General features: G+C 39.1%; 2 protein-coding genes across 4 annotated transcripts in view; one reads left to right on the top strand and one right to left on the bottom strand.

The window, feature by feature from the left end:
* Positions 1 to 24005, bottom strand: part of PPHLN1 (periphilin 1) — a 354335-nt gene that overhangs the window by 67816 nt on the left and 262514 nt on the right. The gene's annotated exons all lie outside the window — the stretch shown is intronic.
* ZCRB1 (zinc finger CCHC-type and RNA binding motif containing 1) lies at positions 41 to 12742 on the top strand. 3 transcript variants are annotated; one of them, XM_069851868.1, is made up of 8 exons: positions 41 to 112; positions 5313 to 5400; positions 5571 to 5599; positions 8692 to 8803; positions 8886 to 8993; positions 10512 to 10621; positions 10728 to 10803; positions 12086 to 12742. In XM_069851868.1, exons 2-8 carry the CDS (start codon positions 5317 to 5319, stop codon positions 12215 to 12217), a joined length of 651 nt encoding a protein of 216 aa, XP_069707969.1. In that variant the 5' UTR covers positions 41 to 112; positions 5313 to 5316; the 3' UTR covers positions 12218 to 12742. The 3 variants fall into 3 exon arrangements, with proteins under 3 accessions (XP_069707969.1, XP_069707978.1, XP_069707989.1); XM_069851877.1 differs by lacking the exon at positions 41 to 112 and adding an exon at positions 2942 to 2961; XM_069851888.1 differs by lacking the exon at positions 41 to 112 and adding an exon at positions 5807 to 5894 and having other exon boundaries at positions 5312 to 5400.

Here is a 24005-nt window from a genome sequence, read left to right as displayed (position 1 = left end):
CGCCGGAAGCCCCCGCCCCGCCCCGCGCCGCCATTGGCCGGGCGGCCGGAAGCCCCGCGGGGTCCCGTGTCCCGGCGCCGCCATGGGCGCCCGCTGAGCCCCGCCGCCACCGGTACGCGGGGCCGCGGCCACGGGGCTCCTGCGGGGGTGGGGGGTGGCGCTCGGCTCGGCTCCGGTTTTGCCGGGGGACGGGAGGAGGCGCGGCCGCGGCTTGGGCCGGGCGGGGGGACACCGGCGGGTGGTGTCGCCGGCGGGCTGTGACCGGGCGCCGGGAGGCTCCTGAGGAGCCTGCAGCGCTCGTGGTTGGTGTGGGTGTGCGGCTTCCGAGCTCTGAAAGCGTAGAGGGGTCTGGGTTGGGAGGGATCGTGAAGATCTTCTCGTTCCATCCCCCCGGCCGCGGGCAGGGGCGCCTCCCGCCTCACCGGGCTGCTCAGAGCCCCGTCCAGCCTGGCCTCGAACACCTCCAGGCATGGGGCAGCCCCAGCTTCCCTGGGCAGCCTGTGCCAGCGCCTCACCACCCTCACAGTAAAATGTTTCTTCCTAATGTGTAATCTAACTTTCCCGTTTCAGCCTAAAACCATTACCCCTCGTCCTGTCCCTGCACTCCCTCATAAAGAGCCTCTCCCCAGCTTTCCTGCAGGCCCCCTTTAAGTGCTAGATCTGCTCTAAGTTCTCCCCACAACCTTCACTTCTCCAGGCTGAACAACCCCAACTCTCTCAGCCTGTCCTCATAAGGGAGGTGCACCAGCCCTCTGATCGTATCTGTGGCCCTCCCGTGGTCTCCCTCTAACAGATCCATGCTCTTCCCATGCTGAGACTTCCGAACTGAACTCAGGACTAAAGGGAATGGAATTGCCTGTCTCGGCTGAGGGTTTAGGAGGAAGGGGCACCCCATATGGAGTTACCTGGATCTGCCTCTGGGTGAAGTTCTGGGTGAGACCAGACGTGACCGAACCAAGCAACTCTTCTCACGTCTTGGCTGTGCTGGAAATGCATCTAAAAGGAAACTCTTGTTAAAGCTCTTAATGTAGTTCCTGCTGGCAATCTGGTTGCCCAGTCTCATTGCCCCAAAGTTTTTGTGGTTAGTTTGTTACGTAAGAGTATTTTGATTCAGACCATGGATCTTTTCTTGTGTGTCTTTGGTTTGGGCGGATTGAAAGCCTCTTGAGCTCTTTCTTCTTTATTTACCTAGTTCTGATGCTATTTAATGTTTGCTTTGTAATATTTAAGTTCTTGTATGCAGACGAAACAGATTCTACCTGACTGTTTATTACATGCCTCTTGTGTATGAAGGAAGTATAGCAAGGTTTGTACCCTCATCTGGGACCAAGGACAACATGGGACTAGTTTTCTCCTTTACCACAGACCTTTGATTATAAGATAAGCTGAGCTCCTGCCACAACTAACCGTTTGTTGATTTGGGTCACAACTGTGTTGATAGTGTTAAACCAGAAATAAAATGTGTTTTAAGGATTATGCTAGAATAACTCAGACTAGTTGGCCTAGATGAGTGTATCTTGAGTAACTTACCTCCTAATCATTTATACATACCTAATTGCTTAAGTCACAAATCTGACCTTGCTGCTATTCACTTGAAAACAAACAAACAAACCAACATGGTTGTATTTACGTTGAAATGTTGGAGTTAAGTTGTGAAAATTTCAGTACATTCAAATTCCACTTGATGCTTCATACATATCTGAACTACTTTGGTGGTGTCCTTATGTGTTCTGGGACAGAGTAGAAAAGCCAGTTACTGAAATTAATGATTTTCCTGTCTTGAAGTTCTCAATGTGAGTGATATATGCTGTGTTAAGTGTATTGGATTCAAGCAAAACATACTCAAGTACCCAGTGTGTTTTGCAGGAGGCTTAGTCATTACTGACAGATGGCTCTTGTCAAAGAATGGCTTCTTTTAGTTTGAGTTGTTCGAAAAGACAAAAACAGTTGAATTCAAGAAATCATTATAATGACAGACAACCCTGTACTAGAAGTTAATAGGTGAAAAGTTAATATATAAAAATAATAAAACAGAAATGTTTTGGTTTGTTGGGGATATAGAAGCCAGGTTGTACATGATTCTCAGGTGAGGCCCCTGCAGCAAGCAGAAAAATAGAAAGCTCAGGTGTTGGGTTTTGTTGGGTTTTTTGTCAGCCTGTGAAGTGAAAACCTAAAGAGCAGGGAAACTGGTTATCAAGGAGAAAGAATGTGAAGAAAATGTTAAACTTGTATTGGACAGGTCTATGAAGTTAGAAAGCACCTGAAGGAAGAGGGTGCTGAGCTTTGTAACCATGAGCCTCTGGATGTGTCTCATCTAGAGAGTTAGCTTAAAGCAGGAATTGGCTTTATTTACCCCCACTCCCTGGCTGGAAAATGTCGGGCCAATAAATGTGAAGCTGGTATGGCACAGTTGGCATCCATAAATGAAAGATGGAGTGGGTACTGGAGGGAATTTATTGTTAATGTGGTGCTGGCACTTGGTATCGCCACAGGGGCTTCATGGTGGCTTAAAAAAACAAAAACAACAACAAAAAAAATCCTAATGGTTTGGTTATAGCAGAGTTCAAATTGACATGTGTTGTTTTGTTAACGTTTATGGGAGTAGGAAGAAATGTCCTAGTAGTTGGATCTCGAGTTGCATTTATACCACTGTATTCACAACAGATGACCAGAAAACTGCATTTTGACATGCTCAAGCTTTATGAGAGGCTGGTTTTGGTAGAAGATTTATTTTAAATGTTCTGTGGGAGACTATAGTAAAGACGATCAGGCTTTTGAGTAGATAGGTGAATGGTCCAAATGTTGTTGTTGTTGTTGTACAAACCTGAGTGTGTCTGCTGGCTTAAATAAGGTATTTATAAACCACTGACTCCTTAATATTTAGGACAGAAAGTTCTCCTGCAGAAATACTCACTTCTGGAATGGCAGATTTGAGCTTTTACCATCTTGAAGATGAGCATGGCAATGGCCTTACAGTTACTGTACTTTCTTTTTTATTAAAATTGTGGCTGTCTGGCGAGTCAGACATGTAAAGTAAGAAATCCTCACATAATAGCCCTAAACAATACAAATTGCTAAGAATATTTGGGCAGTGAGAGCAGCAAGACTGTTTTGCTTAAATTTGTCCAGAGAACTAGAGACAAAGCTCAGCCTCAGCTGTCTGGCAGCCTGCGCTCCAGGATGCCACTCCTTCAGCTTGCTTCTGGAAGAAGTAGCATATGACTGAAAATGGCAGTTCTGTAGCTTGCAGTCGTTAGTAATTTCCTATCGACTGAAATACTAAGCCTGTAGTAATCTTCACATGACATATCACCTTCTTTTTGGAGGTTTGCACTGTGTTGTTGCAGAATACACAAGAGGACTGCTCTCCAGTCATGCCATCCTCACTGGCATCTGTTCATTTATTCGAGGCCTGCTTGGTCTCTGTTACAAGGTGCTCAAGCTTCTCCTATCTTTTATGCAGAGTTAAATTGCTGTCTACAGCCACCTGAGGTTCACCTTTGCTGTTTTCTCCTCTGCTGTGTCCATCGGTGTTTTAGCATTGGCAACATACCACAGTGCAGCGCTAAGGTAGCCCTTTCCATATCCTTTGTATCCAGTGTACATCTGGATAACTGCACTTCGGGCCATCTATTTGCGTGGCTTGTTGCCAAGTTACTCTGGTTAGGCTTGTCAAGGACACTGATGCCAAGCAGCAAGGAATTTGGGGTAATGAATCCACTCTGTGTAACACCAGATGCAATGTGTGGCCTTTATTGCAAATTTATTCTGTTTTCATTTGCTTAACCTTTATGTTGCCATTTCTGCTCATGCCAAAAAACAGTTTCTGAACATGGAAAACCTGAGAGTTCAGTCAGTTGGAAAATGCCACTTCAATGAATTGTGATACAGTAAGCATATCAGGGAAAAGAAGCAAAACACTTGGATAATCAGCATCTACTGGGAATATCAAGTCTTCAGATGACTGAATCATGAAATGCCAGAAAATAACCACAGCCGGATTAGGGTGTGATATTACTTACTTCGTTGGCACTCGGCCAAGCGATCTGCTGAGACTCACTACCCGAAAAATCCCCTAAGAAACTGTGTTTCAGTATGGATGGGAACAAGGATGTTGATTTTTAATACTTCAATTCCTTTTATCCTTTCATCTTTTTGTCTGCGTATTTAAAATGATCCTCAGTTAGGAATTGCCTAGAGGTGCTAAGAAACTAGAATAAGGCTGCAGGAAACTGGATAAGAGGTAGTAATTGGGCTATGTAGGGAACAGTTCTGCTGTACTATTTGGTGTGCCATCTCATAAGAGCTGTGCTTTATTCTGATGTTAAATTTTACTCTCTTAGCTCTTGGACCAAGCAATGGCTACAAAATGGATCAGAGAGAAGTGTTTTACACAAACTTCAGCACCACTTAAAATTTTGGGAAATGTCCAAATGTTCTTTTTCACATTAGTTTTGTTACTCTTTACCGGATGATGCATATGCAGTTACAACAACTTTATAGCATGTTTTAAATTTATTCATTGTTTCTAGGCATATTCTTGCCTGCATAATTTCAAGAGTTTAAAAGAGATGCAAAATTAAAAAGGCTTTGAGATTCCCCTGGTTCCTGCCAGTACAGAGCTGCTTGAGGAGGAGAGTGGATTGCCTCTAGGGAAGATGCTGTCTGTGATCAGCTCTGGACACTAACAGTTCCAGAGCAGCATAGAAGTCCGATACAAGAGGAAATGCTTGCTGTTTAGTAGCTGAGGTACATTTTAAAGTCAGTGGAGTACCGTTTTCCCTCCAATAATACTTAGGATTCTGCTTTAGGGAAGCTCCTCTCCACAACCCAGTGTGATTTATTCTATGTTGAATGCAGTTGAACTGAAACTTGTATAAAGAATCAGAACTTGGAGCTACTTGGAACAAAGGTCATTAATTTCACAAATTGGCCAGAATGTTTAATATACGGAGATTACTTGTTTCTTTCTGAATCTAAACCTTTCTTTACTGCATGGATTGGCAGAGGTTTACTATAAGTACACTAACTTGTCTGTTTTGTCCTGACTTACAAATTGACTTGCATACAGCAAAAGTATACTTTGGATCCATGGAAAGGGGAAAGAATATATGCCTTCTGTAGCCCAGGAAGGCATACGCTTATTTCATGTAAGATGCAGAAAAGCACAGCTCTCATTTCCTTTTCATCATCTTCATCGTGACAGTCTGGGCTAGGTTTGAAAAACAACTTTTAAAAGGTCTTGCAACTATTTCATAATTGATTGCTCTGTTGAATACAGTTTAACTCTTCTCTCTTTCTCCTTTCATCAGAAAAATGAGTGGTGGGTTGGCACCAAGCAAAAGCACCGTGTATGTGTCCAATTTGCCCTTTGCTTTGACAAACAACGATCTGTACAGGGTAAGTTTTTAAGAGCTGCATTGTGCAGATTAAAGTTGTCAATAATGATTTTGAGTGTAATTACAATATTGATATAAATCTCTTTACTTAGAAAAGTTTGTCTTTTTGAATTTATTACTGACAAAATGCAATTGTTTGTTGTTAATTTTTTATTTTGTTTTATATTTCAGATATTTTCAAAGTATGGGAAGGTTGTCAAGTAAGTGACCTGATATGGCCTGCTATTTTTGCAGCTTTCATTTTAAATATTTAATGTCTTGTCTTCACTTGAAAGCCTTGTGCTTTTGATAATTTAAGTATGAATGTGGAACTATTGAAGTCCTAGTCATTTTTAATAAAGTATAGATTTAATTAACAACTAGAAGTTCTTGCAGTTACAGACATAATGAAAGAATGTTGGGCACAGGTTTTGCTAACCACTTCTTAAGAAGGAATAGAATGCTGTTTTATACCAATCGTCTTTTCTCTGAGATAATTAAAACAATATTCTTCTAGTAAGTGTTGTTCTTCCTCCAAACACCACCTGGGGCACAAGTGAGTAAGTGTAAAAGCAGGAGCTTCTGCTTAAATGTACTAGATGTCAGAATTCCCACAAACAGTTCCCACAACTGCAATGTGCAATTCCTCTACTGGTGGTTCTAGAGGTACTTGATTTTGACTGCTTAGCATTATATTTAATTGTAGATGTAAGGTAGCAGAGTAATGGCTTTTAGTATGTGGCATATTCATGAACAGTATTTGTGAATACCTGCGTTTATGTACAAATGATAAGAATAAATGCCACAGTAATGCACTTCCTGTTTTGTTTTGTTTCTGTATCTTTTTAAACTCGTCAGAGTAATGAGACTCAAGACTTCAGTTTTTAACCCTACACCAGCAAATATCAACTCTAACTTCTAGCAGCTGCTGTAATAATCTGTGAGATACAGAGCTAAATTCAAACTTTGTGAAGCCAGAAGTGTGTTTCAAGTGACAAGTAGAAGTAAAAACTGAACTACAACTTATAAAAAGCATAATTTGAAATTAACTGAGAGGGAAAACCTTGTGTAGGGCTCTGGCAAACATGCAGTGGCAAATACAACTGGGTACCTACAGTCTCTTCTTTCCAGAGTGGGCTATCTTGCCCAGTTTATTTGATTGCTGAACTACAAACTTCGAAAAGTCCTGAGCAAAGGTTGTTGTAGCGCTGGTGTTTAATATCCATCAAGAGGCCTCTTATCCATATATTTGACACCTTTGTTCTCCCTGCTATCTTTTGGTAATGTACTTGTACTCAGTGTATTTGGGGGTAGGAGCTTCCTATTGTCTTGGCTTTTGAACTTGTTCAATAGGAGGATGAGAATTGCATGAAGTATTGGCTGTATGATCCATTGCTTATTGTAAAAGTGCCAGAGCAGCATTGTCTCTTTGGGTTTTTTTCTCTATTAGTAGCCCCTAGGCATTTATTTGCTTTTTTTTGACTGTCATAGATAACAGAAATGCCTGTTTTCAGATGCCTATGCAGAAGAATTCCTGTGCTGCATCTTGCATTACGGTAGCTAATTTGGAACGTGCAATTCTATCTGCATAGTTACTGTTTTCTCCCACCTACATATTTTGCAAAAAAATTCACTTCCTGATACTTAATTTTTCCTGATATTGCCTAGTCACTGCTAGAAGTTAAATGCAAAGAGTCACGGGATAGCGTGTGTTAAATACTACCATGGTTTTTTTTCTGTATCTGGCAAAATATGTTTCCTATTTGCCCTTTCACAAGCTGAGCTGACAAGTATCTGACAGTGCAGATTCTGTGGGATTCTACTGGTGTTCTCATTTCACTGTGAGATTGAGGCTAATGAGGATCAGTTTTCCTATTTGTAACTAGTCATTTATTCCCAAGAAAAGTCTTTTCAGATATTAGCTTGATTTCTGTTCTGTAGAGTCTTTGTTCAGGGATTTTAAAACACTTTGCATAAAGCTTTGCGGTGTCATATAAGTCAGCTTTAACTTAATTAAATAAGCTTTAACTGATTTTTTTTTTAAGTGTCCCTTGAGTCAGCAAAATCATGGTGACTTTTCTTTCATACTCCATTTCTAGTCCCAGTATATCCTGACTATTATGATTTCAGCTCAGTTTGTTCAGTGAGAAATTATACTTTCTAAGGCTCTTAAGAAGTTGCTAACTGTTTAAAGATTCGTCACGCTTGTCTCTTTATATGCATCCTTGTCCAAGAGGCTTTGATAGAAAAACCATTCTAAGCTCTATCTTGCTGTGCATGCATTTGGGGGAAAATTGAACTTTCTTTACTGAACTTTTACTTAACATACATGGTAAAAGGTGTATAATTTGTTACTTATGCAGATTCTCTGGTGAGCTTTCTGCATTGAAGCAGGGGGGTTTGTTTGTTTGCTTTTTTTGTTTGTTTTTTTAAATGTCCTATTACTTCTTACAGTTTTGGCTTGCCTTATGGCTGAACCTTGTTCTACCTGTGGTGGACCCGGGAAGGAATTTATTTCCTACTTTTTAACACATACTTTTATTTTTATGTACATATAGACTGTCATTCTATTTCCCACTGTTCTTTATTAGGCCTAAATACAATTGACGATAAGACTGAAAAAATTGAGTGTGTCACCCCCAATCCCTTTACCTATTGTAATACCTTTTCCTGTCTGTTGTTCTTATTGGATCTAAATCTTCCTTGAATTTCTCAATGTGCTACTGGAGCAGTTAATTCCAGTATTAGACTGAAGATTTAACTTTGTATGTCATGCAAAATAACATATGCATCCACCTGCTTGGATTCCAGTTGGAGGTATTTGTAGAACAATACTTCATGTACATACCATTTCCTATTATGAGCATGTTTAGGTGGGTTAGTCCTACAAAAACATAGATTTCTCAGACTGGATGCAGTTCGATACACTGTGTTTTTCAGCAACGATAGCAATGGTAAAGATTAGTCATGAATTTTAATTTCACCTCCAGTAAGTGTAGTTCCCTCCAATTAGATTGTCTGTGAATGTGATAGTATGTTCTCTGTTCTTCAAGTCATCCAAAGGAATGAAGAGTGATACTGCACCCAGAAAAACCTCACATCCTTTTTAAAATCATCTACACTCTACCTGTAAGCACATGGCATGGTTAGCTGTGTGTGCTTTTGAATTTCTGTTTCATGAGCCTTTCTATGGTTAAATATACGTTTTTTTCCTTCTTGATGTATAGTGAAGCAAAGACCTGCTGAGATCTTTAAGAAAAAAATGTCTCTGGAGTAATTTTAGTGTATCAATCATGTGGTTATATGTTTTCAGAGTTACTATTATGAAAGACAAAGACACCAGGAAGAGCAAAGGGGTTGCCTTTATTTTGTTTTTGGATAAAGAATCTGCACAAAACTGTTCTCGGGCACTTAATAACAAACAGGTAAATTGTGGAATGTTTTTATGGTAGGAGGGTTGGGTTTACAGCTCAAAAATACTTAATTTTTTTTCCCAATTTGCTGTAGTTGTTTGGAAGAGTAATAAAAGCAAGTATTGCCATTGATAATGGAAGAGCAGCAGAATTCATTCGCAGGCGCAACTACTTTGATAAGTCTAAGTGTTACGAATGTGGGGTGAGTAAAACAAAAAATGAACTACTAGATTCCAGCTTTTTCCTTCAGCTTGACTTGCTAATCCTGTTCATGGTGCTAAAATAATTCCTTCTGTCAACACTATCAACTTGCATAGCAGTTGTACCATTTTCAATACCCCTTTGTCTTTTGTTTGGGATTTAGGTTAGGGGAAAATATGGGCTCAAAACAGCTGCTTAATATCACAGAACCACAGAATCACTAGGTTGGAAAAGACCCCCAGGGTCATCAGCATTTTGCTGCAGTTTTTGAGATATAGACTTCTGCTAGAGATTTTGTTCTGACATTGACCTGAGAATGATGTCCTTCACATGATTTTGCAAAAGAGATTTGCAGATTATATCCTTTCGCTCTTTTGGTTTAGTTCATAGTTCTCTTCTGATACTGGACAGATAGACAGAGACAAGCCCTCTTGACACTATATAGTTTCCATTTCAGGGGCAGTTAGCAAGTAAATTAAAGATACCAACTCAAATCGATGCTCTCCCAGCTTCCACATGCAGTATTTCACCTAAGATCACATTAATGATGTGAGAAAAAACTGTATGGCCAAGACACTAATATTCTGGACCAAGATCCTTTAAAATAAAAAAATCTCGGTCAAATAAATTCAAACTATGGCTACTGTTTTTGCCACTGTGAAGAACATGACTGAAAAAAATGACCATAGGAATTCAAGTAGACAGATATTAATCCAAATTAATCTAAGGACAACTATATGGTTTGGGGGTTGGAAAGGGTGTGTTTATCTGTGTAAGCTCATCAATGTTTCTGATACAAGCCAAGATGCCACTGGCCTTCTTGGCCACCTGGGCACACTGCTGGCTCACGTTCAGTCGCTGTCAACCAACACCCCCAAGTCCTTCTCCTCCAGGCAGCTTTCCAGCCAGACTTCTCCTAGTCTGTAGCACTGCATGGGGTTGTTGTACCACAAGTGCAGGACCCGGCGTCTGACCTTGTTAAACCTCATGCCATTGGTTTCAGCCCAGCGGTCCAGCCTGTTCAGATCCCTCTGGAGAGTCTCCCTACCCTCCAGCAGATCCACACTTCCTCTCAGCTTAGTGTTGTCTGCAAACTTGCTAAGGGTGCACTCAATGCTTTCATCTAGGTAATTGATAAAGAATTGAACAGAGCTGGACCCAGCACTGAGCCCTGGGGGACACCACTTGTACCTGGCCTCCTGCTGGAGTTAACTTCATTTATCACCACTCTCTGGGCCCGGCCATCCAACCAGTTTTCCACCCAGTGGAATCCACTTTGCTCATAGCTTGTTCTCAGTTTGCAATTAAACACGCATATCACCACCAATCTCTTTGTTTCCATGGCAAGCTTATAGAGAAGAGTTTGTCTTCTGTGTGCTAATTCAGCATTCCATTTGTCTTACTAATTGCTTCCATTTTTTCCTCTGTGAGCTGTCTTACATTAACTTTCCTCATGATATGTTTCAACCTTTAGTTGTTTTTAATGGTTTCTGTTAAGCAATATTTCTTTTTCTTCAAGGAAGCAGGACACTTAAGTTATGCTTGCCCCAAAAATATGCTAGGAGAGCGGGAGCCACCAAAAAAAAAAGAAAAGAAGAAGCGAAAGAAAATAGTTGAGCCAGAAGAAATGTATGTATAGTTATTTATATGTTAATACTACTTTTAGGCAGTTTTTTCATACTGAATGCTAAATATAAAGATTTTTCTTTTTTATTCCTCACTATGCACAATGAAGTGAGGAGGAAGAAGAAAGCGAAGAGGAAGGAGAAGATCCTGCTCTAGATAGCCTCAGCCAAGCCATAGCTTTTCAGGTACAAAGCTGAAGCATTGTGTATTTATTATTTAGCACTCACAGCACTCTTGCCTGACAGTAGTTGGTGACTGTAGTTGGTTTCTTCATATTGCAGGCACATTCATTCTTTTGGGTTCTGGGGTTATTGGTTTTGGTTTTGTTTATTTTTACTACTTCATTACTCCTGTGTTTTTGCATTGCAGTTTCTTCTTTCTTTCAAGCTCCTTTGCTGAATAGTTTCCTGTCATCTCTGCTGTGATGCTCTTTTAGGTTTTTGGTCCACAGATCCCTCTTAAATCTATTCACTGAAGAGCCATAAAAATAGTCATATAAATGACCAGATACATTCTCTGTCCTCATTCACAAGGCTATCCTTGAAAAACGTCTATTTCTGGAGCTCTTCCCTTGCATAGTACAGTCCATCATGTTCTCTAATAGAACTTTTTTCTCGAAACATACTTAGTGCCTTTTTTTGGTACGTAGCTAAGTAGTCTGGCAGCTGTATTACTGTCTTCCTTAATATGTCTTTACAGGTTTTTGCTTCCCTACACAGAACAAGCCTGACCTGATGGTCAAATTTCACAACTCCCTAGTCCTCATTTTTCCCCCAATAAACTCCTCAGAGCTTCTAAGATAGCTTTGTCCTGAATATGACTGTAATGAGTGCAAAATTTTCACTTAATGATAGTCCAAAATAATGATGCAAACATGCACAATTTTTCTCTCCACACCCAGAAAACTTCATAATTGGAAGTAAAACCTATAAGTGTAAACAAGCCAGGTAACTTTCCCATTTCTCTCACTATCCAAAGATTTTAACTGGGATAGCATGTTTTCCCATAAAAATAGAAAGCATCTCTTTAAACCTGTAGCTGAATAACCTTTACATCCCTGAACACATTCTTTCCCTGAATGAATGAAAATAACAGCAGATAGAATACTTGTTAGTGGAAGAAAGCTGATTGAATAATGCCAGCTTAAACCACGATGCATTCTTTGCTTCAGATTTAAGCTCCTCTATTGCTCTACAGGTTTGCCATGTGCCAAGTTCCTCTCTTTGAAAGGAGACGGTACTGTATGTGGCCTGCATTGATGCAGAAGATTTACTGTTTGTACAGAACTACTTTGAGTAATGGTTTCTAGTGCATTCATTGCACGTTTTAGCTGGAAATAGAGATAAACCCCTTGAATACTTTCACTTATGAAATAGTTCAATGCATATTAATAATTAGCATTATTATTTGTAGTCCATCTTATTTTTTTCTTAATCCTAGCTAATACTTTTCCTTCTTTCATTGTAGCAAGCCAAAATTGAGGAAGAGCAACAAAGATGGACGCAGACTGCAGGGGAATCTTCAATTTCAGATGATTCAAAACGTCCACGGATTAAGAAAAGCGCTTATTTCAGTGATGAGGAAGAACTCAGTGATTGAAATAATACTGTTTTATATGCATGTAATATATATAGTGTATATTTTGTAAAGTGCTACAGTTATCTGTAATACAGGTTTGTCTTGGTGTTGAAGACACTGAAGATCATGTTTTAATTGCTTCTTGAACCTCCAGATTTTTGATATCTCTCTCTCAAAACTTCAACCTTCAAAGCAGCTTCTTGAGAAAACAATCTATTTCTACAATTAAATCCAGAAAAACACTGGGTAGAATGCTTCTTGCAGTTAGTATTCAGAGCTAAACCCTGGGAGTGAATTTTTTTCCTAGGAGAATTTCATGAGCTATTTTTTCCTCAGATGAGCTCCTCTTATGATTACTGTTACCACCACTGATGCTTTATGTTTTGGTCTGCTTATTGGTTGTTTGGAAGCAGTGCTTTAGTAGTACTTCAGTAGTGTATGAACCTTGCACTAGTTCCTCTGCATAGAGTTGAATTTTAGCCTTGAGCATTGCACCAGTCTTTTAACTCTCCATGCAGTAATGTAATAAATTTATAAGTCATATAAGCTTGGTCTCTGAAATCATTTAAGGCTAAACAACACATCTCTTGGTTTTCCAAAGGAAAACGTCCAGAGGGATGTTGATCCTCTGTCTCATGCAGGTTTTTAACACCATTCAGTACATTTTATAATATAATATAGCCTATATACAATGTAGGCTTCATAGAGATGCAAGTTAAAAGTGATGTGGTGATTAGTTCAGCCTTGAAATCTGCATACTTAATATTTTCTAAGAATGATAGTTCTGTTGCATTAAAAATAAGAATGGCCACATGTTTTAGAAATGGGAATGTACATATGTTGTAGTATGCTCTAACCTGGTATTTAAAGTCTCTTGGTGTAATAAGTGCTTATACTACACTATCTCCTGACTGCAGTTTGGGTGCCCAACGTGGTAATTATGATTTTGCACAGCTTTTTAAATATGTTTGTATCTAATATGGATCACAGTCTTATCTGTCTTCTTGGGCATCTGAAACTGCTGGCAAAATCCGAAGTGCACTAAGTTTCTTACGTCCCTAAAAATGAGCTTTCGTGTAAACTTTGAACTGTCATGGTCTCTAAGTAAAGCATCTTGGTGCCTATTTTGCACCTAAAGTTGTTCAGAGCTCTTAACTAGGTTGCCATCCTTAAATCTCTGTAGGGTTCTAGTCATGTTTTCCTAAAATATAAAATTAGATATATTAGATATATGTAAAATAATATAAATATAAAATTAGATATATATAATATATAATAAATATAAAATATAATATAAAATTAGCTGTAAAATAAAATCAGATATATATGATATAAAATAAATACGAAATTAGATTTATTATGTATATTTTATATATAATACAAAATTAGATATGTTAAGAAGAGTACAAAGGCCTGCAACTGTGATCACTCCCAAAACCACAGACACATGGTGATGGTGGTAACCCTTTTATATTGGCCACTTTGTGTAGTCAGACTTTTCATTTTTAGGAGGCACAACATAAAACACATTCACACTTTCGCACTTGAAAGGAAAGACCAGCTGTCCTCTGTTTTCATTTTCAGCTCCTCCTGCGGCTCATCAGGACTTGGTTTTCTTCCAAATGTAGAAAATGTAAATTGAAATATACCATTTCATATTCTTAATTAGTACCTATTTACATTCAAATATATAACTGGGTGTGAAGAAAAGACACATGCACTATACACCCTCTCTAAGCTAGTATAAAGTAGTCACATTAAGGTCATTCTGGGGTCTTCTGTTGCTACTTTTACAAGAAACAATAAGGTAATTGGGGAGAAATATTGATATGTATGTATAGGAAGGTCTTGGACTCAGTAATCCAAAGAATCATAGAATAGTTTGGGTTGGAAGGGACGTTAAAGATCATCTAGTTCCAACCCCCTGTGATGGGCAGGGACACCTCCCACTAGCATGTTTTTAAGATTTCTTCTGAAAGCACTATATTCACTACATATTAAACCTGAAACTTCCTTTACTGAATTTTGGAAAGATCTCTTGATACTGAATACCTGACAGCTGAAGTGCCAGGTGTAACCTGGTGTTAATAGATACAAATCACTGTCCATCGTGTGTGTAATAATGAAGACTGAAGGGGTTATAAACTCTGCTAAGAAAGAAAATCTTGCTACCAGCCTTCTTGTCTGCAAATGCTAGGTTGGGCCTCAATTGCAATTAAAAAAAAAAAACCAAAAAACAAAGCAAAATGAACAAAAATATTGTGCTACTACTTAAAATCAGGGTTTGTCATCTTCTCCAATACCATGTTCAATGCATTGGGTTTTTTTAAAAAAAGATAAAAAAACTGAACTGTGACAGAGGACCAGTTTGACATTGTCTGTGACTGAATGTTTGAATGAAGATTTCAGTGAAGCGATCAGGCAGCAGATTTCAAACTTTCATTTCATGACACTGTATATTGTACTAGTTGAACTCAAGGCTGTAAGACTTCTTTCAGGGTCATAGGGTCAAAAGATTACACATATGTGGAATTATAGTTATTTAAACACTTTAAATACAGTCTCCATTCAGAGGTATCCTAAATTGCCACCATTGGCTGTAAAACATACAGAGATATTAACAGTCTAGGAGCATTTTATTATTGTGCACTTTACTGTTTCGTGTTTGCTACTGGTGGCGTCTTGTGAGAAAGAATAAAAACAAAACTGACCTTTGTTCTGACCTAACACAGCACTTCTTCATGAGTTCCAGTAGCTGAAGCATGTTGATAGATTTTTCTACTCTGTTGCTTCTGCCTTGCTGCCTCCCCTCTAGGATTTGCTTCTGTCAGCATGAAGCAGTAGCTCAGTCGAGACTTTTACGACTGACCTAGTGGTATTCCTCCGTGCTCTTTTGTTCCAAGCATAAAGTCACTTGAGGCAAGTGACATTAGAAATGAAACAGATAAAAAGTAGCCTCTAGCTCATGTAGCATTCCTTATCTTAAATCATCTTCCTTTAAGAATTTTTTCAACTCTATTTGAACTTCTATTGTTTAGCAGTGCTCATAGTTATTGGTGTAGTAAAGAAGAAAGCACGAGTGCCTAAAACAGCACCTAGAGGGACTTTAGAGGAGTAGAATTTTTGCACTTTAGTGTCCTGAATAACTTCCTGTTCTTTGCTGTCAAGATTATGAAGCATCTTTAAGTGAGAAATTCTGAACACTAGCATTAGGTAACCATTAAGTTAGATAGCGTAAGTACCTGTTCCACTTGCTTAAATCCAAAATTGTTGTCTGCAGCAACCCCTGATGCTGCTGCTTCATTCCGGAAAAAAAAGCCAAAACTTATCAACTACGTCCTTTTTAAATATTTGAATGCTAACAGATTTACTTCTGTTCATGCTCAGCATCCGCTACTCCAAGCAACATGGCTTCATCTGAGTCCAGTCAATGCTAAGAAGCTAGATGGAGCGTTAACTAGGCTCCCCATTTCGATCAAGCCAATAAAGTGCAATTAGTTTTTAAGAGCTGAGCAAGAGTGGTGCTTTTGTCAGAGTTTGGCACCAGCTCAGGAGGCCAAAAAACAGCTTTGGTGGCTGCATGGCACTGGCCCAGACAGATGAGGCTGTGTAACCTGCTATCAAAGCAGAGAAGAATAAAAATGACCTTGTAGAGCACTTTCCTGTTATTGTAAGAAAAAACACAGTGGTTTGTGGGTGGGATTTTTTGTGGGGCTTATTTTCGTACTTTGAGAATCTAGCTTAGGCTAGAAAGCTTAATGCTGGTTTAGGAGTCCTATCTCATGTGGCTCTATTATAGAGAAAATGATGTTAAGTGGCAGACAGCTTTTAAATAACGTAAAAAACTTGGATCTTTCTGCAAACACTCACTAGATTTTATCTTTCGTATTTTCAAAACAGCTTGAAAATTGTCAAATTATTGCTTTCTGGATCATGGGACCTCTTGTCTGTTGAAATGGCTAACCGACTAGGGTCTCAAAAGCCACTAGAAGTTGACTTTTATCTGTTGTTGGGGAAGAATGGGCTGTGGAAGGAGGATAAGGATGATTAGCTTAACTGATTATAAACGGCATTATTCATACTGTGCCTGTGCAGCTCTTGATAAACCATTGCAGCTATGAGACACTGGGGTAATTTTAGTCCGTGTTTAGCCAATTCCCACTATGTATTTGGCATATCCAGGTTACTACTCTCAGCAGCGCAATATAAGGGGCTGTAAATATAAAGAACTATGTGTAGCTAAATAGGTGATGTCTGGAACAAATTGTAAACACTTTATCTTTGGCTTCTGGGTCACTGTGTTCTCTGGGATAGCCCTTATTTAATCTGCAGAGGTGATTTATTGTAGCATGGGAAGGTGAGCTGTGCATACTGTTTTGGCTGTAGTCTTCTGAGTCACAAAAAATCAAACTCCTTGGAAAGGCAGATGTAAACGGTGATATTTAAAATGGAATTTATTAAGTGCTACTATGAATGTTTAGAAGTAACTAATATAGAGAACTCTTTGTTTCTGCTTTCTATTTTTTTTGGCATCTGTAGTGTCAGTGTGATACACCATCATAATTGCACCATTGCTCTTCTATAAAAGCATTTCAAATAACACTCTTCTAGATGTGTTATCTTAAAATAACTGATATTGGATAGCTGGTGGCTTCTTTTCAGTATAGATTACAAAATTGGTTTTAGGTGTCCTTAAAATGTTCATACTAAACAGCTTTGTTTATCTTACAGTTCTTAACAGGGTGAGTTTTTTCTGTAGCTATTGATGGCAATATTAAAAATTACTACACTGTTCCTTCTATTGAGAAAAAGGTGTTGAGAGGGTTTAGTCGCTCTTAACGTAGATGAGCTGATTTCTTGCATCTATCCTGGTGTCTATTAAAAGTATCCTAGAAGGAATAATCTGAGGAGATTCTGTATGTAAAAAGCAATATTTTTTAAGTTGAAGAATTGTACAGGTTTGTGAAATAACATTTTGTTAGTGGCAGGCTAACTGACCCTGCCGTGCATCCAGACAGATGAAAAGTACGCTTATATAGTATCTAATTGATGTGATAGGTAGAAGTTACAGAAACTGTGGCAGTAAAATGCAATAGAAGCATGTGTGAAAAGTCTAACCAACCCTGTGAGGCAATGCGGGTCACAATGGCTTGAAGAAATAACACAGTTACCAATGCAAGAACTTTCCTGTTTGATTAGTATGAGAACCAAATGCAACTCGGAGGTTATGAGTCCGTCAAAGACAACAGCCAGAAGCCAATGTTAAGATGAGCTGATCCATGAAAACTCAGTTTTATCAATGTGCAGTTAAAGAAAATTACAAGGCATCCAAATTTAGATACCACATCGAGCTTGGTGCAGTACAGCAAAAGCTGTCACTGGGTTGCAGGAGTAAATATGCATTATTGTAAAACTGTATGGGGTGGCAGAGGACATAAACACGTTATGGCCAATGAGCACGTGTGACTGTGGAAGGAGAGACCCAAAATAGAACCAAAAGGGATATTAAGGACTCTGTGGGTGTGCTGTGAAGATCCAAGGCACTGAATTGTATTTTTAGAGTGAATGGGATAGAACTGCTTGTACTATGCCGTGCTTAATTGGAGAATGAGTCTTGTATCTGAAAATTGCGAACCTTGTGATAGTACAAGTTTGTATTGATGTGCAAATGTTCATGGAAGAGAGAGGAACTAAAGGAGGATACAGTTCTGCAAAGGACCTCACTTGGGATGCCCTTGATGTGTGAATTTGATTATGTGGCGAAGAGCCATCTGCCCATGAAGCCTGGAGCCATAAGGGTGCATATGAAATGAAATGACTTAGTAGCATATGGCAGTTAGGAAAGATGAGAACATACAGTACTTGGACGTGCTGGCTTTGAGTTCATGAACCATATATCTGGAGTGAGTGATCGTAGTCCTTGAAAGTATATTCTTTCAAATAAGGTTTTTGAAAATTCAGTAGCTAGATTTATTTTCATCTACTGCAGCATAACATTTTTAAGAAGTGTTTTTACTGTGGGAGGCTTTCACATGAAAAGCTTAACAGAGGAAACTCAGTTAATTAAAATCTGGAACACAGTTCTGCAGCAAGGGTGGATTCTCTGCAGGTCCCATGCCTGTAGCATCCCAGAGAATGCAGAGCCTCAGAGCATTATTCTTGTTCATATTTAATTTAGCTGCTGGAGAATGTCCAGAATCCTCTCCATTTGCTGCACAATTTATGTCAAGCCAGCAGTGGAGTACTTCAGTTTAGGACAGAGTAGCCCTTGCAAAACTTTTACCTTTTTTCATTCTTTGGTTTTGTTAGGATGGCAGATTTAGTACTAGATTGAACACATGTAAGCCTGCTAAATATTAAAAGAGCTACACTATGTTATTATTACTCCTGCCAATTTACTGCAGATTTGGAGTGTTGTTCTACCTTAGGACTTCGTATGAGTGCAATCATTACTTAAACCTTTGAAATGGAAAACTCTTTGATGGGAAGGCACTCAACCCCCTTGACCTGAATGTGGTAGGAGAACTGCACACAGATTACTCTGCTCCTTTGAGGATGGGGCAATCAGTAATCCTTGTAACAGCATTCTCTGGATGCAGCTTCTCTGTTCCTAGGGGCTGGGAGCAGGGGAGGAGGGAGGGAGGCAGGCAGGGCTAAGAAATGTCCATCCAGGCAAAACAGCCGTCCAGAATAAACGTGTATCAATTACGCTAAATATTTTCAATTTTCTTTCTACAGATTCCCCTCTTAACAGTTCTTTAGATCAGAATTAGTGAGGATTAAATTTGTGTGGCTGTCTGGAGTACATAGGTGTAAATTCTAACTGTAAAGATTTTATTTCAGCCACTTAGAAGTATAACATGGATTATATTAATGCAAATGGGACTCACTGCATCTTACATCTTCGCGAGAAGTTATCTTCATGCTTTAACTGGCTTCTCCTGGGGAACAATTGCACCCGTCTGTTGGTAGAATAATTTATTGTAGATTGTTTTTTACATGGGTGTTATATTTAAATAGATTCTGACATGAGAGGCTTGAGTGCAGACAGCCCAGTAGCTTTGTGTAAACTAAGAGGATGTTTTGTGCTTGAGAGGAGAGGAAGGAGAGCTTCAGAAGTTAAGAATAATAAGAAGAAAATTGGCAGGTGAGACTGAGAATATTGTAGAGCAAAGACCAGCATCAAATAAGGGGCAAAAGCGAACAAAAAAGGCCAAGTAAAACCAACATACCATCATCTGTAAGATTAATTCCCCTCTGTTTAAAGAAGGCTTTTATAGGACATGAGTAATTTTGCATATTACAGTGAAGGCTTGTTTTTCACATTCAACTTTGAACTAAGTTACCTGATTTTCTCAGGTGCTAAACTTCACAGCAGTATGGCAAGGGTGGATGCAGCTTAGCTTTTTTTTTTTGAAAAATAAAGCCACAAATGACTTTGCAAGCTATCCTTTCTGTCACTATTTATTGCTCAAGAGGTCTTTAGCCAATAAACAACTTCTAAGACTTAATGATGCTTCTGAAAAACAGCATTTCTTAAAATCATTTCCCTGCTCTCCTGTCCCTTCTTCCCCATGGGATTGTCATTGTTCAGAGCTTTCTCCAGTTTTTCCAATTGTCTGAATGACCAAGTCCTCCTTTCTCTATTGACTGCACCATTGATATGATTTACACTGTGGGGTTTTCCCTCGTTCATAACTTGCTGTTTGTTTTCTGTCAATGATGAAGTTTTCCTCCCTAGAATTTTTATTCTCTTGGAGAGTTTTTTTGTTCAGTGTTTTTTATGTGTTGGTATCCAGTCTGCAGACCAGCTTCAAGGTGTCTCATTGTAACTATACTTTACCTGAAAGATGGGGTTTTTTTAGAAAAAAACAAGATTGCTTTCTAGTGATACCATTCATTTATTCATTCTGTCCAACTGTTTTCCCACTTTTATTATCATTATCTAAATGTATTATCTAAATAAAGGCGTACGTTTACAACTGAAGCAGGCTTTACTTATTCAGGTTCTGTTTCCGTCAGTAAACTGCTAATAATATGAGGGGTTCAGTTACATTTGGCTCATCTATTTTCTAAGTTTTAATTAACCAGAAAAATATAAAATGTTTAAAAATGGGCACAACCCCTGCAGGCTGAAGTGGGCAATTAATGGTAAAAATTAATACTATGTTTTGTTCTAAAATTACTTGTATCGATAATGAATAAGGAACAAAAAGTTAATTCCAAAATTTGTTGCCTGGAAACTTTCCTTTGCCACCTCTGTTTTTCTCTCTTCTTGCAGTGTAGTTGTTGCAGTTCCTTGTCATAATATGAACGAGTTAAATTGAATTCACTGAGTTAATAAAATATATATATATGGTCATCATTAACTGCATTATTGCAGAACCAGCAATGAATAACACAGGCTAATATATGCTGCCCTGTTTGATGACAGATGTATCATACTTAGGCTTCAGCTGATGAGAGAGGCCAACAAACTATATTTCAAATGTCTAGACGTATTCCTTTGGAGAATACTCAAGTATGAGTTTCACAGATGCCTCCAGTCTGAGTGATAAGTGCATTATTCATTGATAACTCATTTTAAAAGATGTATTTTGTGCCACAGTATTATGATGGGCTGTATTTTTTCTGTTGCTATCTTAAAAGGTTTATTAGCTGTTCCATTTTTTTTTCTTTCTTCTTCTCCCCCTCCTTTTCAAGGGTTTAAGAGTTCACTGTGGAAATGTGCTGATGCTTGCATTAAATTCTCAGTTTAGAATCTTATCTTTATTTCTAAAGTAGAAAACAGCATGGTGGGTAATCTCTGTAATATTTTTATGTGATTTCCAAGGTACTGTCTTCAGCTTATTCAGTTCATGTATTATATGTTGCCTCATTTAGAACTTAAAAATAGCTGTTTGTCCCTTTTGATAAGAATACGATACCCAGCAGATGATTGTTCTATGTTTTGATTCATATTTCTATAGTTCCATATGATACTCGGGTTGTTTCTAAATTTTCCTATTTCTTACTAGTACCACTACATCTGCATGCTGTTTTAGGAAAACTGCATTTCAACTCAGAGAATCGCAGGAGGGAACTGAGAGACTCGGGGGAGACTCAGTAGGCTGCTATCATTTATGTGGCATGAATTGTTTGTTAAGAAGCAGGAAAGTCATGCAAAGTAAACCAGCCACCTTTCTGAGGAGAAATCCCGCACAATTGATCACTTAGCCTGACTGCTTTCCCAACCTATTTTTCTCATCCAGGGGCAGTGGGTCAAGTTTCACTTAGTAAAAGTGTTATTGATTCTATTAAGTTTCAAACAGTGTCACAACAGAACTGAAGCAGTAAAAGATGAGAGCGCGGACCTCACAGGAAGCAGTCCAAAGCAAAATAGGTAATTCCTCTAAAGAGCTATGATGAAAGCATTATTGAAAACTACCCCAAAGTGAAAAAAAATAAGTGAACTAGGAGCCAAACTTAACTAAACTATGAACTCTTCAACAGTGTTAAAATAGAAGAGGAAATAGGGTACCCAAGTCAGTTGGCTAAGCATAATTAGCACAAGGATACAGAGGGAAAATCAAAAGATCAACCAAACCAGATGAGAAACAGTAATGAATGTTGTATGAATAACAAGAAAAGAGGAGTATGTTCATAGGAGGGGTGAAGCGAGGGAGAACGGCGATCCTCACCCTTCAACAGGGAGGAGACCTCAGTGAGCAGCTGAAAAGGCAGAGGTGTTTCATCCCTGGTAGAATTGGCCCTCACAAATAAAGTCAACTCGTAATGCTAGCAACCATCTAACACAGCACAAGCTGCAACTCGGAAAGAAAGGGGTACGGGATGCTTAGGTTAGTTAGGTGCTTTAAAAATGGCTGGGCCTCCCAGGGTGCCTAGGCACCCTAGGTGATTTTAGGAGCTGTCTTTGAGAATTTGAATTTACAAGAATACACTCAGATTCTGGTTTTGAAAAGTGGGAGCTGAGGAATTCTCTATCCATGGTTAAAAAGAAATCTGAAACAAAATTATTGAGCAAAGGGGTGAAAAGTAAAAATCAATATGGACTATAATCAATCTGATGCTTTTCTGTAGAATGGTATAGATTTTGCGTGTAAAAAAGAGGTGGTAGATATTTATCTAGACTTCTTTAAGGTTTGTGATATTGTGTCATAGTAACAACATGGTCTACACGCTACTCCTGTAACCCAAGTGAAAACAGACAAAATGATGAGATATACTTAGAGGGGATCTGCTGAGATCTGTCACCAGTGTGGTACTGTTCGATACTCTCTTTTAAACCTTAGATGGTGGGATGGAAAATATGCTTGTAAAATGTGTGAATAACGAGCATCACGTAGGACACTAACTGTCTTGGCTTTTCATCTGATACTGCTGAGTACTGAATGGGCATAAGAATAGTTTTTCTTTTCCTGGCTGTTCCTGAGCTTATCAGTTACCTCCGATGACCTCTGTAAGTACCTTCTGCTCATCCTTTCCTTCTCCCCATGGTTCTCCCATGCTGGCATGGGTTTCTGCCCTCTGCTCATCACTGCGATTTTACCAGCCAAACTGACCTATGCTCAAGGCTTGTGTCTTTGTCCTTTGGGAAGAAAGGCAAGATGATCAGAATATTTTAATAAAAGCTTGCTGGATAAAAATGGGACTGAAATCCCTGGGTGTGGTTTCACTCATTTGACCATTTTTTCGTGGCTGATCTGAGTTTGCAGTAGATTCTGTGTCTCTTTCCCAGAGAATGGCAGGTCTGGTAATGTTTGGTTCACAGTCACTTTAATATTTCAGGAAGAGATCCTTAAAAGCTGAGGTGGGATGGTTTTTTGTTGTTTTGTTTTTTTTGAGGAGGGGGGATTTTTGCAGGGGGGTTGCATTTTGGTTTTGGATTGTGTTTTGGTTTTTTTTTATCATCGAAGTCCTTGTCTAGCAAAACACGACTCTCTTCCTTGGAGGCAAGTTATAAGATCTTCAAAGCTAATAACTGTCCTCTGTCTTTCAAGGCAATGCTGAAGCCTGGGGCCATAGACCGTATTTCCCACAGCCCCCAACAACATTATGCCTCTAGCTGTATACTCCTCAAAATATCAATAACCTCCCATCACTAATGAGGACAGCTACTTAATTTATAAAGTACTGCAGTGTTCCTAGATTGATGGCAATCCTATCTTTGCCTGGATTTATAGTCCTTTATGGCAGGAGGCTGGTGAAGTGGTAGAGGCAGACGTCCATTGCCACTGGAGTAAATGCCAAAGCTGAAATACCAAATTTTCAGGGCTTATTTGAGTTCAGCCCCTTCAGTCTGACAGCGTGAAGTGTATGAGCATGTGGGGGAAGAGAATGAGAAACAGACTCTTGAGAAAAAAAAAAAAAGAAAAAAAGGACTCTTTTAAATGTGTTCTTACACTTCAAGACTTTTTGTTAATTGGGAAGAGCCTGGTGGGGGATCATCAGTTAAAGAGGAGGCAACTGCAAGCAATTTACATTAGACACCAAGAGAGAGTAAACCTGAGTGAGGTGTTCCTCATGTTCATTACATTTCTTATCTAATTCTGTGATACTATCAGACCATACTGACTGGAAACCCAGCCACTGTCATTATGTATAGAACCATCGTGTTAAATAACAGTGTGGTTAGATCAGAAGAAGCAGCACTTTAACGATGTTGCAGCCTTCCCTGTATGTTTGCAGGGCAATAAGATGAAAATTTCCAGGTCTTGCTTTGCTAGATCGCAGCTTATAATTATAGTCACGTTGCATGTGAACGTGGGCACACTGCTGGCTAGATCAGAGAAAGAGACAGACAAGATCG

Source organism: Phaenicophaeus curvirostris, chromosome 1 (genome assembly GCF_032191515.1).
Source record: "Phaenicophaeus curvirostris isolate KB17595 chromosome 1, BPBGC_Pcur_1.0, whole genome shotgun sequence".
Classification (NCBI taxonomy): Eukaryota; Metazoa; Chordata; class Aves; order Cuculiformes; family Cuculidae; genus Phaenicophaeus; species Phaenicophaeus curvirostris.
Note: the sequence above shows the minus strand (reverse complement) of the source record. Positions and strands in the feature narration are given on the sequence as shown.

Coding starts and splice junctions, on each gene's coding strand:
- ZCRB1 (XM_069851868.1), top strand. CDS start 5,317: ATGAGTGGTGGGTTGGCACCAAGCAAAAGCACCGTGTATGTGTCCAAT. Junction 5,401..5,570: donor CAAACAACGATCTGTACAGG/GTAAGTTTTTAA, acceptor TTTATATTTCAG/ATATTTTCAAAGTATGGGAA. Junction 10,804..12,085: donor GCCAAGCCATAGCTTTTCAG/GTACAAAGCTGA, acceptor CTTTCATTGTAG/CAAGCCAAAATTGAGGAAGA.